The 16,376-nt window shown below is 34.1% G+C and overlaps 1 protein-coding gene across 1 annotated transcript in view; it reads right to left on the reverse strand.

Annotated features, from left to right (window-relative positions):
- LOC128857877 (beta-alanyl-dopamine/carcinine hydrolase) overlaps nucleotides 1–10,908 on the reverse strand; it is a 68,951-nt gene extending 58,043 nt beyond the window's left edge. Inside the window, exon 1 of the mRNA XM_054093679.1 lies at nucleotides 10,371–10,908. Within this exon, the coding sequence (XP_053949654.1) occupies nucleotides 10,371–10,454 (84 nt within the window). The 5' untranslated portion in view covers nucleotides 10,455–10,908. The remainder of the gene's footprint in view (nucleotides 1–10,370) is intronic.
- Between the last annotated feature and the right edge of the window lie 5,468 nt (nucleotides 10,909–16,376).

Consider the following 16,376-nt stretch of genomic DNA (forward strand, 5'->3'; position numbering starts at 1 on the left):
CTGGTGATGCAAAAAAAATCAACCGTATCGTCAGAAATTTTAATCTGTTGTTCACAACATCAATGGCTTTCGCCCGTACTAGAATCATATTATTATTTCAGTTATTTCGTATTTTTTTTATTAAAAAACTGAAAAAACCCGATTTTTAGGGTGTCAAATTCAAAACCGCGCCATTTTGTCATTTTTTTTTTAATTCTAGTACGGGACATGGCTACAGTCATACTGATTAATAATATTTTTGGTCTTTGTGTTTCAGATAAATAGAAGAGCCAAAATGGACAACATTGCCCAGATCCAATTTATCGAGAGGGTCAACTTCTGCGCCATTTTTAAAATTATTAAAATAAACATAAAAGTTTGTTTTTCTATTTTGTATGTAAAAGAAGTTAAATAAAAAGTCTAAAAAAATTAAATATCGATTTTCATTTTTTTTATTACAAAAAAAATCCTGAAAATACCCTAAATTTTCGAGCTCTGGACCATCCGGACCCCTTAACGGCCTCTATCGACTCAAAGCGGCGTCCGCGGGGTGACAATTTAAGTTTTAGGAAAAGGAAAATGTCACAGACACGCTAAGGTCACGAGCTACCTCCCTCAAACTTAAATGATGGTTTTCCAGCACCATTTCCTTGACTTTGTCGACGTTTTCATCCGTTGAAGACGTTGATGACCAACCAGATCGGAGCAAATCTTCCACGACTTCTCGGCCCTCTGCAAAAGCCTTATACCACTCGTAGGTCCGTGTTTTTGATAAAGCACCATAGGCCTTCTGCAACATTTTCAACGATTCGGCACACGAAATCCCGCTCAAAACTTAACGTTCAAAAATTTAAGACAAATTCTTTGTTCGACATTTTTATCCATAGTGAAAATCGCAGAGCACACCTGCGGTTGGCTGATATAATTAAATGCCAAAAACAAGCTAATTGACAGATCACGCTCAAACTTTACCACACTATAGAGGGCAGTTGTAACATCATTCCAGCAAAAGAAAGGTAGGTTTGTGTAACGGGCGCTTTTTAAATGAACAATTCCCGATATTTTTTTGATAGAATTATTTTAATATGAGTAAAAACTCAATAACTGAACGTCTTTAGACATATTATGAAATGAAACCATTTAAACCGCAGTTCTAATTCAATTTTATTTCCAATTTAAGTAGTATAAATTAATTCAAACTACTTTAATCCTTCAAATATATATTTAGCAATAATAAAACGCAAAAAAATTGTGTATGATTACGTCGACTTACGAAATAACCTCACTTTTGTACAAATAGGTGAAAAAGCAGAATTGAAGTGCAAGCGATTCATTTTCAAAAAGCAATAATAGAGTGTAACGTAAGTACTTTTTGACAAAACAAAAATTGTTTTTGCATAGAGATACTCATCTTTCTCGTCAGATAATAATTTTTCCGCTTTTCAATTCTTTTCTATACTTTAGAACTAATTTTTATATATGGCTCTGTAAAAAAAAAAAATATGTAAATATATACAACTTTTCATTATTTTTCTATTAATATGTCTTATTGATAATAAAATAAAGCTACTTCCACCGTGAAACAATTTTATTTTGCAATGCTTTATTAATTCATGCCGTAAAGGATTAAAACCAATATCTTCAAATTAGTAATTATTCAGTGTTTATAAATTACTGGTAAAAAGCAGAGAAGCTGTTGATTGATATTTCTTGCCTATTTACAGAAACGTCCAGAGAAATCGTCTCAAAGAACACCGGGCCTGGCTACGTGAGAGGTAATTAAGTAATTTATAGGAAGTACCGTTACACAAATACCCTGCCTATACCCTGAATAGTCTACGCTGAGCATTCATCGACGTTTCAGTTACTGTTTATCCTGTTAAATGGGTACTACCCGTCAGCTTTGTTTCGCCCCTATGAATAATTTTTCCTTAAATAATTCATTAATTTTTATGAAGCTTAATTTCAGTAAATTTTACAGAGAAATGCTGATGTATTACAAATTTTAGGTTAGCTTAGAATATTCAGGTTAGATTAGTCTAAGACAAGACACTCGTTGGCCTTAAGGTCCATTGTGATATCTGCTTTTGATTTCCATCCCCCAAACTTAGTTGCCTTAACCATTTAGGTATTTTTAAGAAGGAAACTAAGACTGAGACATTTTGCAAATTTCCCAGGCCTTCAAAGAAATAATCGCTAAGATTCTGTGTCATGGCTTCTTTCAAGTGCCGGACATTCACAGAGTAGGTCTTGCACCGACTCAATTTCATCTTCATATCCAGAGCTCTTACAGAAGTCATTGTGAGGTACATCCATTCTATAGGCTAGGGGCCAATAGTGCAGTTACCCGTTTAACACATGTGGAGACGCTGTGAGTTGATCTGTTGAATCCTAGCAGACGTTTTGTCCTTTTACGATTTTATTTTGGTCAGAGCACTATGGTGTCCCTGCAGTTAGTAGTCAGAGACCACCTTCTATTGGCTTCCGGGATTACGGTCATTCGCTCATGTCCTCTGCCGCTCCCTGGAGGTCATAGCCTTTGTTTGCACACTCATCCGCTCTATCATTTCCCGCCACTCTAGAGTGTCCGGGGACCCAACAAAGTGTGTTTGTTGGATAAGCGAGAGCGACTTCCTGCATTCTTTAACACATTTTGAATTGATGCACATTGGGGTCAGTGCCTTGCCCGCTGCTTGCCTATCAACAAAAATGGTAAGGTTTGCTGGAGGTAAGCCATCCGTCTTATCGTTTTTGCTGCTTTGTTTTTAGCTTGGAAGACACCGGCCTGGGAGTCTAAAGAAGTAATTTAAGGATAATTGTTTCAGGTACACTCCTGCCATGGTCCATCTTTGAGCCGTCAGTATAAGTATGGTGACCACTATCATCTGATATGACTCTGGTCTTCCCTCCTTTCTGTCCGGTATTTGCATTTTATAGTCTTTATTCAGATCTATCTTGGGAGCCAGATAGTCTGTTTTCGATGCGTCTTGCAAGTGTCGTAGAACTGATGCATGACCGCGCGTATTTTCATTTAGCATGCCTGCTGCTTTAATCCTGGCGAAACCAAAGCGAAATAGTTAATCAGCTTCGAAGTTGCGCTCAATGTCGCAATAACTTTGAACTCTTTAAGAAATCGGTAGCATTTCTCAAAAAAATTTGTAGTTAGTACTTACATAGATTGTTGATTGAAATTATGTTGAATGAAATTTATATAATTGTACAAGGTGGTGCAAAATTAAGCACTCTTTCGTAGCTGCAGAACACAAACCGACGAGCAATGGAGTCCGTAAAAGTCAAAATAAAGATGTCCATCACTTAAAATAATTTTTTTATTGTGTAGGTCAAGCTATTCACAAAGTAAATTAAAATGAGTTCCATACAAGGTGGCGAAAAATTAATCATCCAATTATATTTTTGAATAACTTTTTTACCTAATAAACAAAGCAAATTCCATGACTTTAAAGGTGTATTGTATTGTATTACTCCAGCTATGGCTGTGATTGATTAGTTGGTTAAATATTTCGAGAAAAGGAAGCAATTTAGTGCCTTACAGAAAAAGTGCTAAGTTGACTTAGGTTGTTTTATCAAAATTACACAGTAAATGTTTTTAATTTTTTTACGCTAATTTGCACATCTGTGATGGGCGCGCAAATTATTGATACAATTTACTCTCGTAAGCGGACACCTAAGGGACTAAAACGTTTATGCGCTTATGAAAAACGTGTAAAAAAGGTTAATAATATATTATAGGAGGGTTAAGGTGGTATTGTCGGGTTGTCCGCTCAGGAGAAACAAATAAAAACAATTCTTAAGGATTTGTGGTATGTAATGTAATGAAAAAAGTGCTTACGGAAGGTGCTTACTTCAGAGAGGGGCCGTTAGGAGAGAGTGCACTGGATTAACAGCACTAAATTGCGCTTTCATTTGCCGAGAAGATCGCTGCATCTTTCATTATCTCATCCTTGACACTCTATTGTTACGAGCCAGACTCATCCCAAGAATCTGGCGAGCCATAAGGCTCAATACATTTATCCAAATGTGTTTAGCTGCACCAAAGTAGTGTGCGCTAACAAACCTTGGGTTCGGTTAGGTTGAAGCGGTTGTCCACTATAGGGCACACTCAGGCTCACAGCCCACTGTAATGCCGCGTGGGGAACTTGTCCTTATCTCTCCTAAAACCAGTGTGTACTTTTCAAAAATTTTAGAAGACCCTTGATTGAGACCTTCCAATTCATTAAAGAATTGCCTATATAAAATGGTGAGTCTACGTCTTGATAGAGCAGAACAGTGCACAACATGTGCGGGATCGTCTCTTCTCTTCCTCATCTAGACAACTTCTGCAGAAGTTATGTGTTTGCAGACTCATCCTCTGGCCGTGCATGTCGATTAAGCAATGCCCCTGAAATCAGTGTGCTAAGGCTGTGCTTATTTCTTCTTAGCAGAAATTCTGTGCGTTTAGCATTGAGAGTCGGCCACAGTTGTTGGGCGATTCTGCATGTGGTTTCATTGCGCCATCTTTCATTCACCGCTCTTACGATTTCATCAAAAATAAGCAGCCTATATGTTTGCAAGGGTATGCCTAGCTCACTGTCTATGTACTCATCGGTCAATTTGGTGCCGAGTTCCGCTAGTTCGTCGGCTTTACAATTACCCTCAATGTCGCAATGGCCAGGAACCCATGTTACCGTTAGGTGAAATGACTCAGCCATCTCGTTTAGGAGACGACCGGCATTTCACGGCTACCTTGTAGGTTATCGACTGCTTTGTGAGGATTTTTTTGAAGCCTGGCTGTCAGTTAAAATGTAGATATCATCTCCAGGTATCGCATCACACTGTACCAATGTCACGGCTTAACAAACCATATGAGCAATAAAGCAGCTCAAATAAATAAACACAAGTGTCGAGAAGCTCAGGTGACAGTTTTCAACATTCCTCGGCTACCCCACTCTCCTTAAGGGGGGCCTCTACTGTAAAACTTAAAAAAAATCGATTTTTTACTTTTTGTTGAAACATACTCAGAAACAACTCCAGAATGTTCCATGAAAATCTTAAAAAGAAATCTTGAATAGTTTTCAAGTTATAAAAGTTTTAGCAAAGCAGGTATAAACTGAGCGCTCGAGCGGTTTACGGTCATATGCGCTTGATAATGCGCTTGTTTGAGCGTGTTTTTCTCGAAACCACGTTTTCAAAATTGCCCACATCACAGCTCCGTGAAAAATTAACATATCAAGCTCAAACTTTGATAGTATATTTTTAACAATATTTACTAGTTTTTAAAGCTATAGTGGGAAAAAATTTATTATTTATAACCCCTTTTTTAATAACAAAATGACAACAAAAAAATGTCGATTTTTTAAAAAACTTCAAAAATTTTACAAAAAAAATTTTTTTTTGCAAGTAATAGGCTTAACAACTAAAAATAATGATATATAATAAAAAAAATTGGTTTTTTTCATTTCAGATTTTTTTTAAATGCGCGACAGTGTGGGCAGATTTCAAAAGGCGTTTCGGGGGAGCGGCTGTACAGCTGCCATTTTGAAATGAAAATAAATTTAAAAAAATTTTTTGTACACTCAAGACCTGTGTTTATGTAACCCTAAACTTTTTTTTACTAATTAAATTAATACAAGTATTAGCTGTACACATACATGTGCACATCATTAGTTAGTATGACGCAATGAAAACCAATAAGGGGTTAGTGGTAGTCAGAATTTTCAAAAACTTGGATTTTGTTTTGTATTTTCTTGAAGTATAATATCTTAAAAATATTGTGTGAAAAAAATAAATGTGAAATCCGATAAATACTTTTCGAGTTATTCAACAATTAACAAAAGGCGCTCGGGCGCAGCGGAGCGTTCGCAAAACTTTAAATGCGTTTTACTCAAGACTATGTTTTTTGAACTGGTGATCACTGTAACTTAAAAACCGTTTGGTAGATTTCAAACAAATGTATACTGCTTTTGAAAAACATAAAAAACTCGTGCATGATCGAAGGATTTTTTTTTAATTTCGATGTTTCTTAAACAATTACAATAAAAAAACCGACATTTTCCCGAAAGTCTGAAAACTTTTTCCAGAGGCCGCCATATTGTTAATTTTTGAAAAAAAGGCTCCATCAGCCACAAGATTATCTATTAAAAAACTGATTTCTCTTGTCCGATTGATTTTAAATGAATCTCCAAGGACTTGTGATGATCACCGCAAGGGACTTCTGGGGAAACGGGTGCCACACAAATAGCACTTTTACAATTATTATTTTTTTTGTTGAAATTTTGTCAAGCCGAAACAAGTTGTTTTTATTTTTGTAAAATAAAGCAATCGACTAGTAAAAAAAAATTATTGAAAATAATAATTTTTTCGGGCCTCTGACTACCCCTAACCCCATAAGGCAATATTTTTAAATTTAAGCTTTAATATACATATACATTCAGACTTTTCTACACAAAAAAAAAGTTACTTAAAAATTCCAAAAATTATAATATTTTAATTATTTGGAAGTTTTCCAGTTACAAAGCCAATAACTTAATTTTACAACTCAAACATAAAGCGGGACAGTAATGAAAATATGGATATAAAAAAAAAAAAAAAAAAAAAAATAAATAATTGGCGCGTACACTTCTGTTAGGCGTTTGGCCGAGCTCCTCCTCCTATTTGTGGTGTGCGTCTTGATGTTGTTCCACAAATGGAGGGACCTACAGTTTCAAGCCGACTCCGAACGGCAGATATTTTTATGAGGAGCTTTTTCATGGCAGAAATACACTCGGAGGTTTGCCATTGCCTGCCGAGGGGCGACCGCTATTAGAAAAATGTTTTTATTAATTTTGCTTTCACCGAGATTCGAACCAACGACCTCTCAGTGAATTCCGAATGGTAATCACGCACCAACCCATTCGGCTACGGCGGCCGCCTATGGATATAGGTAAAGGAAAATTGAGGAACTAATATTTTGTGCAGTATCCCTCTGCGCTAATTATTGCTTGCAGACGTCATCGCTTGGAGTCTACTAGAGTTTTGGTAACATGTTTTGGAATATTTGCCCATATCTCTTCTATGGCTGATTTTAGGATATTTAGCATTAATCTGCAGCTGGCGCATTTATCTTTCAATGTGGGCCACATGTGCTCAATGGGATTGAGATCTGGGGGAATACTTCTTTACATTGTAAAGCAACTTTAGAATCAGCGTTGTATGCTTTGGATCGTTGTCATATGTGAAGGTGGACGTTGTTGGTATGATAGCTGTAATTTTTCGACAGTTTTCGGAATGAGCTCCTTCAATATTTTTAGATAATTTATTTTTGTCATTATGCACATTAAAACAAAACGAGGCCACTCAATTTGCCGTCATTGCTCCCCAAATCATTACGTTCCCGCCACCATGTTACACAGTACCAACCACATAAGACGGATTGAGCGCTGTAGCTTCCCTTCTAACTTTAGAAACTTTCGGGTTCTTGTTTATTAAAGGCATCTTCTCTTGGTCACATTTGGGTTAATTTTGGAAACTCTTCCAGTACTATTTTTTCTAAGAAAATATTGGTTTTCATTATATTTTTCCAATATATTAAATACTGTCGACTTGGGGGTTTTCAAATTTTCTGCAACTTGGCGCATACTTTTCCCTCCGGAGTGGAGTTCAGTTCAGTTCTTTTAAATCACTCGATGTTTGCTTATTCATCTTCTCTTAAAAACTTTCAACGTCAATGTCAAATTGTGGGAAATGAAACTAACTTTTGCAGTTTATTAATGAAAAAAAAAAAAATAACAGAATATTCATAGTTTACTAAAATATGTTAAAAGATTATCCAATTATGTTATTGCCGTTATTACTTAAATTCTACGCGAAATATTTCTTAAAAATCTGTGAATAATTTCTTTATTTATATAAATTATATATTGCTCGTTAGTATATATACAATATGTAATGTTATACTAGTTGCAATGAAAATACTAATAATAAAAAAAAAAAAAATTTATATAAATTTACATTTTTTGTTGTTTTGGTGTTGTAATTTCTTTTTGGTTCACTGTATTTTTTTTCAGGTAGAGGAATTTTCAAAGCGCTTTTTACATATACCTTTGATATACATTTCGAAAAATGTAATGTAACTTAACTTTCCTTTTTTCAAACAAAATAATATTAATTAATTAATAACCACTTTTAATAACAAAAAAAAAAAAAAATTTGCTAAGTTTTGAAGCGCTATTTAGATGAACAATTTTAAGAGCAACCATTAGAAATAGTAATAAAACATCTCAAGATGCTAGTTTATTTTTGAAATTAAGTTATTATTAAATTAGAAGTGATTTGCAGGAAACAAAAAATGTACACACTTCCAAAAATATAGTTTTATCGCCACTTGAGAAAATTGAGGTTATCACAACTCAAAGTGATTATCACAGTGAGTACTTTTTATTGTTCATATCATTTTGCGAAAACAACAACAGAAGTAGGACACGTCTCATGAACTGTTAAAATATACGTTCCTAATGTTTTAAACGTGAGATTAAACAGAAGGAAGGTTAAAAAATCGCTTTAGAAAAAAGCTTTAGTTCGCTGCAAACAAACAGCAATTAAGGGTTTAATTTCATATCCATATAATGCACTAGTTTGATAAAGTAAATAAATATATATATATACATATATATATAAATTCATAAATATACGCTTTTTAGATGTTTGGCCGAGATCCCCCTTCTATTTATGGCGTGCGTTTTGATGTTGTTCCACAAAGGGAGGGCCCACAGTTAAGCGGTCGCACAGTGCGGCCGATTCCCGAAAAGCTGGCCAAAACTAAAAAAATTAAGTAATTGATTCAAAATTTCTTACTCGGGGGTTGTTGGGGTCACTGATTACGAATTTGATCTTAAAATTTTGAAAATCCACCCCCTTCCACCCCTATTGGCCACCCCCTCACGTGAAATAGCGTATATTCTAGAACATAATCAAGATGCATGTTAATTTATATGTTTTCGGGGTCGCTGATTAGCAAGTGGTAGCAGCTGAATCTTGTTTTATTCAGTAACCATTACTTAGGTTTCATACAATAGGTTTCAAAGCAGCATATGACGCCGTTTTATTACTATACAGTTTGAAAACTCAAATTTTATAAAAAAAATTGCAAAAAATATATCTACGTATTGCTGCAGCTAAAAATTTTGTGTCGAGGTATTGATATGTACTAAAGATTTATCGTATTTTACTTCCGAAGATGATTCCATTTGGTTTTGTTCAATTTACTCCATTACAAAATCTTTCAAATGTGTACAACTTTCACTATTCATCGACAGTAATACGATGCTCAAACGAAGGCCACGTTGCGACTGAAAATACAGAGGATACTTAGGGTACAGGACGTTGCCATGAACGGTTTTCACTACTCAAGGCATAATTGTAGCCAACCCAAAGACAAAAAAACTCTATCTAGAAACTTTTTTTTCGACTTTTGGCCAGCTTTTTGGGAATCGGCCGCACTGTGGGTCGGTAAATTACTTCTTTTATGAGGAGCTTTTTCATGGCAGAAATGTAATGGAAGTTTGCCATTGCTTGCAGAGGAGCGATCGCTGTTACAAACTCCTTTTACTAATCATTTTGGTGTTTTATGTACGTCTAAATTATTATTTATCATAAAATTAGTAAGTGGTTGCACCACTGGGTGTATTGCATAAATTTTTTTTCTCATAAATGCTATTTCATTCATTTTAAGTAAAAATATTGTTTTTTTCCATGTTCACTCCACTCGGGAGCATAGGGCCGCTGCAAGACTCAGTCTTGCGTTGGTTTCGTTAATCTATTTTGATTTCTGACAGGGTAGGTGATTAGCCTGCCACTACCAGTCCTATATAGTGGGAATGCCCACCTGTCCTTGCTTAGAAACAACGCCTTCTTACTGTTTAGAGCGGCATCTGTGTTGCACATTTTTCTGTCAGAAGGATCGCACAGATGGTTGAGGACTTCGCTAAATTTGGTGTGCCTGCGCTATTTGCCCGCTTCCTCTTGCTTAGTGTATAAAAAATATATTGCAATAAAGAAATGGAACATTTTTTTATTTTTTTTTTTTATTTTTTTAATTTGTATTTTCTGATTTTACGTGCTTGTATGCTGATGCAGCAGTCTTATAAACTCGCATATTGCAATGCACAGACAAAAATAAAACATTTCCGTCTTAAGTGAGCACACTTTTAAGTGCATATCCATATAAATAAAAGCTAACTTGTTATAGGTCTTCCCATATGCGCATTAAAGAGTGAATAAATTAAGTTGTCATAGTAAAACTAACAACCACTTGAGACAACTTAGTCTACTAAGTACATATATAAAATTGCAATTTTATAGATAACAGGATTTTTTTTTTTGCTATTTGTTTAATAATTAATATTTTGTCATCTCACCATATCAAAACCAACATCGTAATGAGTGCCTCTCGTGTAAAGTACTGGAATGGCTTGGCGTCTTGGAATATTTTTAGCCGTCATCGTTGCAATATTCGCTTATCAACAGTTATTTTATTTACACAGACTCTTTTATTAATGATGGCGCGCTTATCAAAGCGATTAGAGAATATCAACAAAACTTTTTAGAGATATAGAAAAACAACAACGCCGATTGTAAACACAACTAAAAATATTAAAACCGCAAACAGATAACCGAGCACGCCAACTTTAATCGACGGAAATATTAGCATATATGCAATAAAAACGTGAAACGTGAGCAATTATGAATGACTTGTAAAAGCTAATATTTAGTAATCACTGTGAGTAATCACGATGGCGCTAGCAAATCATGTGCCACCAAATATTGATTTATTGAATATTTATATTAATATTTCGAATTTTCTATATTAATATTTTTGAACAGGTTTTGTTCAAAGTATAAGTACATTTGTAGGTTCCGGACAGCTGCAGACCGTTTGGCGGCAATACTCAAACTGAATGAATTGAAAATTCTTAGCAGCGAAGAGACTTCGTTTGCCGGGTTTTCAAGTCGATTGGTTCGTTGGCATTTTGGTGTCCGCGTAGCGTCGCGTGGCGTCATGCTGCTGAAAAATGTTCTACAATTCTACAAAATAAAAAGACAACGAAAATAAAAACCCAAACTCACGAAACCGTTTCAACAATAACACCCAAGTATGTATGTGCATTCATACATATGTATGTGTGTATGTATGTATGTATTTAATCGTGCAATAGCACAATAGTCGACAATTTGGGGCTGTTGAAGTGGCTAAGTTTTTATGTGTGGCTAAGTGTGTGCGTGCGGTGTTTGGGGCTGGTTTAGGCCGTTGCTATTGCCGTTGCCGTCACTGGCGTTAAGAGAAGCCACCAATGCTGAGTTGTATTTGTGGTTGTGCTAAATAGTTACGTTACCGTTAAGCGGTTTTAAAACATTGACATTTGTGCATGCAAAGCACTTACGCGCATTTTAAGTTATTCAAATATACATACATACATACATACATATACAAGTACATATACACAGTATGTAAGCTTGGCAGTTGCATCGACATACGGATGTGGCCATAACAAAGCAAAGCCAAAACGTAGGCTTGACAACCGGTGTAGGGGTGGTTATGCACGTTCAAATAAAAATTCATAATTTTGTTTCCTATAAATCTAAATATTACAATCTGCCATGCATACATACGTACATACATATTTATGCATGCGCATGCAAAGCCACCTACGAGCTCCCTAAGTTTGCCAGTTCGTGCGACAAGTGCCGACAAAGCAACTCAAGGCGCCGCCAACGATCATATTTCAAAGGCGCGCAAAGTGATTTAAAAGTTGTAATAAGCGAATGAAGGAAACTGTGCAAGCGTCAAAATCAATCAAATCCCGTTCAGGAAAGGAGGCGCGTATGCACAACCAGTGTTCAAGAGTAAATGTTGGGTGCTGTATTATTCATTTATTTATGGTATTTATTCACCTTTTCAGCTGGAAATAAAATAATTTTTGCAGATTAAATGAATTTAATATAAATTGATATACAATTCATTTAAAAATAATACACATTTAGACTTCGAAGAAAATAAGTCAAAGGCTAAGCAATTTGAGAAAATTAAGTTCTCGTAAAGCTCTATAAATAGGAGCGTTAATGGCATAGTCATGTCAGAAAGTGTCAATGGCATAGTTTTAACTCATTCCAGGAAAAAAGCTCAATATTCCGAAGGCAGCATTGAGTGATGAAAAAATTTATGCATTCCAAAAGAAAGCGGCAATCAATTATCGCATTAATATTACAAAGGTTTACAAATAATTCATGATTATTTATTTTTTTTAGCCAGAATCAAATCCGTTGCTGAGTCCGTAAATCCATATAATTTTTTTCTGTCATTTAATTTCACGCGCATCGCCAAATAACGCTTTTGGATTAAAAAATAAAAACAGGTAGATCATAAAACTTGTGATATTTGCATTCTTGTTGTGCTTCAAAAACATTTATAAAGAAGATATTAACATGAAGTTTTATAATTCAAGCTCAAAACCCTAAGTAATTTGTTACTACAAGGTTTTTCAATAAGGGCGGGTAGATGTTGAAATGGAATAAAATGGCGTTTGCTGTGTGGCACGTAGCGCCGTCCTGCTGGAACCACATGTCGTCTAGGTCCATATGGTTCAATATGGGCCATAAGAAATTGGAAGGGCCACCACATCTACCGAAAAATGGGCGCAATGCGCGCAACTTTGCGTTAATGAACACTCATTTCGATAAAAAAGTTTTATCATTTGAACGTGCTGTTCAATCGTGTAACTTGCCATGATGATTTGACATAAAGAACTGAATAATAAACAAAAGATTTGACAGATGTCCCCAAAACAAAATGGCTGCCACAGGGCGCCAAAATCGACCCGCGCCAATTGAAAACCCCTTTAGAAAAACTAGTGATATTAATTTTGAGTTGGCCAAATGTTAAACTTCACAAAAGTATGGTCATTGAAAAAAATTATATTTTTATTCTCATGCGAATAACTTTTATATCTATCGCAGGATTTTTTCCAATAATGTATGTATGTGTATCTTAAAAATTTTTTAGATTATTTAGGTTTAGGAAATGACGAAACAAAATTTTTCGAAAGTCGTTTTCGTTTATATTTTTTATAACATAAATGAAAATTTGGTTCTAAAAAAACAATGTTTTTAGGTAAACAAATTTTTCGAAAAAGAAACTATCGTTTTTTTAAACTTGGTCAATATCTTGAAATCTCATAACTTCGAGTTGGTTATAAAGCAAAATATTTCTTAGTAAACAATTTTTTTGAAATTTTTTTATAATCGTTTTCACATATATTTCTTACTATATAAACGGAAAATTTTCATATTTTTACAATCATAGTAAAAACATTTTTTTTAATCATTTTCAGACATATTTCTTACTATATGTATAAACGAAAAATATTCATATTTTCATAAAACTTTTGAGTTGGTTCTAAAGCAAAATATTTTTTAGAAAAAAAATTTGTTTGAAAATCGTTTTTTATATTTCTTACCACATAAATGGAAAATTGTACTAAATTTTTGTTTCGAAAATCGTTTCCTTAAATATTTCTCTTTACAAATGGAATATTTTTATATTATTACAAAACTTTTGAGTTGGTTCTAAAGCAAAATATTTCCTAGTAAATTTTTTTTTTTTCGAAAATTGGTTTTTATATATTTCTTACCACGTAAATGAAAAGTTTACAAAACTTTTGAGTTGGTTCCAAAGCAAAATTATTTCTTAGTAAATTTTTTTTTAAATGGTTTTTTATATATTTCTTACACATAAATGGAAAATTTTCATAATCTTACAAAACTTTTGAGTTGGTTCTAGATCAAAATATTTCATAGTAAAAATATATATTTTGTTTAATCTTTTCTGACATATTTCTTACTATATAAACGAAAAATTTCATAATTTTATAAAACTTTTGACTTGGTTTTAAAGCAAAATATTTTTAGTAATTTTTTTTTTGAAAATCGTTTTTTTTATTTCTTACCACATAAATGGACAATCGTAGTAAATTTTTTTTTTCGAAAATCGTTTTCTTAAATATTTCTCTATACAAATGGAAAGTTTTTATATTTTTACAAAACTTTTGAGTTGGTTCTAAAGCAGATTTTTTTTCGCAAATCATTTTTTCTATATATTTCTTACCACATAAATGGAAATTTTGCCAAAATCTTAAATTTATTTTTTATAAAAGCATACAATTGCCAGCATATCTCGGTGATATTGACATCATCTACCTTAACAACCGCGCTGTTGTTCTGCCTTTTCTAAGCTGCATAAAGAACTATGAACAAGATGAAGTACCTTCTACCATCAAACAAACAGTGGGCGCATTCGCGTATCGGCACCCACGTCACTGTTGACAGTTATAATTTTGAGGTTGTAAAAGACTTCGTGTACTTAGGAACCAGCATTAACACCGATAACAATGTCAGCCTTGAAATCCAACGCAGAATCTGTCTTGCCAACAATTGCCACTTTGGACTAAATAAGCAACTAAACAGTAAAGTCCTCTCTCGACGAACAAAACGAACACTCTTCAAGGCTCTCATCATGCCTGTCCTAACGTATGGCGCAGATGCGTGGACGATGACAACAAACGATGAAGCGACGCTAGGAGTGTTTGAGAGACAGATTCTGCGGAAGATTTTTAGACCTTTGCTGAAGCTTGGAAGAAGATGAAGACGAAATACCGTTAGATGGAATAATACTTTAGTGCATGTGTATCTTCGCGCAAAGTACAGTATTCACTTGAATTATGAAGAAATCTTGGATTACTAGATCAAAAACGATTGTTTTATTTTCTTTCTCATTTTCTTCTATAAAAATTATTGCCTCTAATCAAGTGAACCGGACTGTATGTCATATTTTTTATTCATTAAATAAATAATTCAAAAAACAAATTGGGTGATTAATTTTACGCCACCTTGTACAATACTTGCTGTCCAGCTACACGCCACCTAAAGATTACGTTGAAATCTCAATGCACAGTCGGAATTGGTTAGTTCTAAAATGTACTTATTGCGTCGCTTTAGAAGTATATTAACTTACATATGTCTGTATGTATGTATCTTTATTTATAAGTAATCTTGCATGAAAAATTGGTACTTATTAAAACATTCTTTTAAGAATGCACATTCAATGCACAGTCGGAATTGGTTAGTTCTAAAATGTACTTATTGCGTCGCTTTAGAAGTATATTAACTTACATATGTCTGTATGTATGTATCTTTATTTATAAGTAATCTTGCATGAAAAATTGGTACTTATTAAAACATTCTTTTAAGAATCATGTTTTGTTTAGAAAACAATTTGTTTGTTTTGAGATTCGTGCAAGAACGAAAATTTCGTGTAAAAAATGTATTAGTGAATCGTGTTATTTGAAAATCGTGTGGAAAAAGGCCGTGCAAAAAGAGAGTTGGATACAGTTCGTTTTTGCTATCTTTATAGTTGTCATAAAAAATTTGTATTTGTAAGTTTCATTTATTAACTTTTATTTAATTTTTTTGTACTCGTATGAGGAAGGTAAAATAGAATTTTTATATTGTATTTTGTAGGCAATTTGTTATCTTCTGATAAGAAATAAGTGGAAAGCACTTTTAAAACTTTTGATTAGCTCTAAGTTCTTTGAATGCATTGTAAAAGATAAGATGTTTTTTTTTTCGAGTTAAAAGTTTAATTTGTCCCAACCAGCACGGCTTCGACCCTCGATTCAAATTTAGCTGCCTTCTCAGAAGATTGCATTGCAGCTTTTCAGTTAGGTTTCCAGGTCGTATATACGAATTTCTCTAAGGCATTTGAGCACGCCTTAGCAGTCATATTCTCAAGGTAGTATTTCGGGTCCTCTGCTATTTGCTTTACTTTCACAAAGTTTTTTCTCCTTTGAGGACATCGTATTTTATTTCTAATTGTTGTCTGATCTCGGTCAGTGAAATATTGGAGTCAGTCTTGAGCCAAAGTATTCTATCATTCTTGAGGTATAACCATACTAGCTAGCAGTGAATCTTACTCGATAGCTTCGTGATTGCTTTCACATGCAAATTTCTCGTCAAGGGAGCAGAGCCCAAACATAGCGAGCAGCGAAGCGACTAATTGAAGGCATTAGTATACAGTGTAGTACATTTTCTATGACCAGGCAGAAATCGAGAGAGGATTTCGGTATCTACGGAACTCCCTGAATCGTGTAAAGTTAATTCCAATCAAGGCTTGGAAAAAAATGCTTGAATTTAATGTCTCAAAATAAATGTATGTAAATAATCAATCAATCATTTTTTTTACATAATATTTCTCTATTCGTCTGTTCGTGTGAGTATTTTATTAACAAATCGTTCGTATACTTCTGGATGGTCATAATCACAAAAAAAAATGTATATATATCTTTAAGTATACATGAAATGCGATTGATACC

Source organism: Anastrepha ludens, chromosome 3, assembly GCF_028408465.1.
Source record: "Anastrepha ludens isolate Willacy chromosome 3, idAnaLude1.1, whole genome shotgun sequence".
Classification (NCBI taxonomy): Eukaryota; Metazoa; Arthropoda; class Insecta; order Diptera; family Tephritidae; genus Anastrepha; species Anastrepha ludens.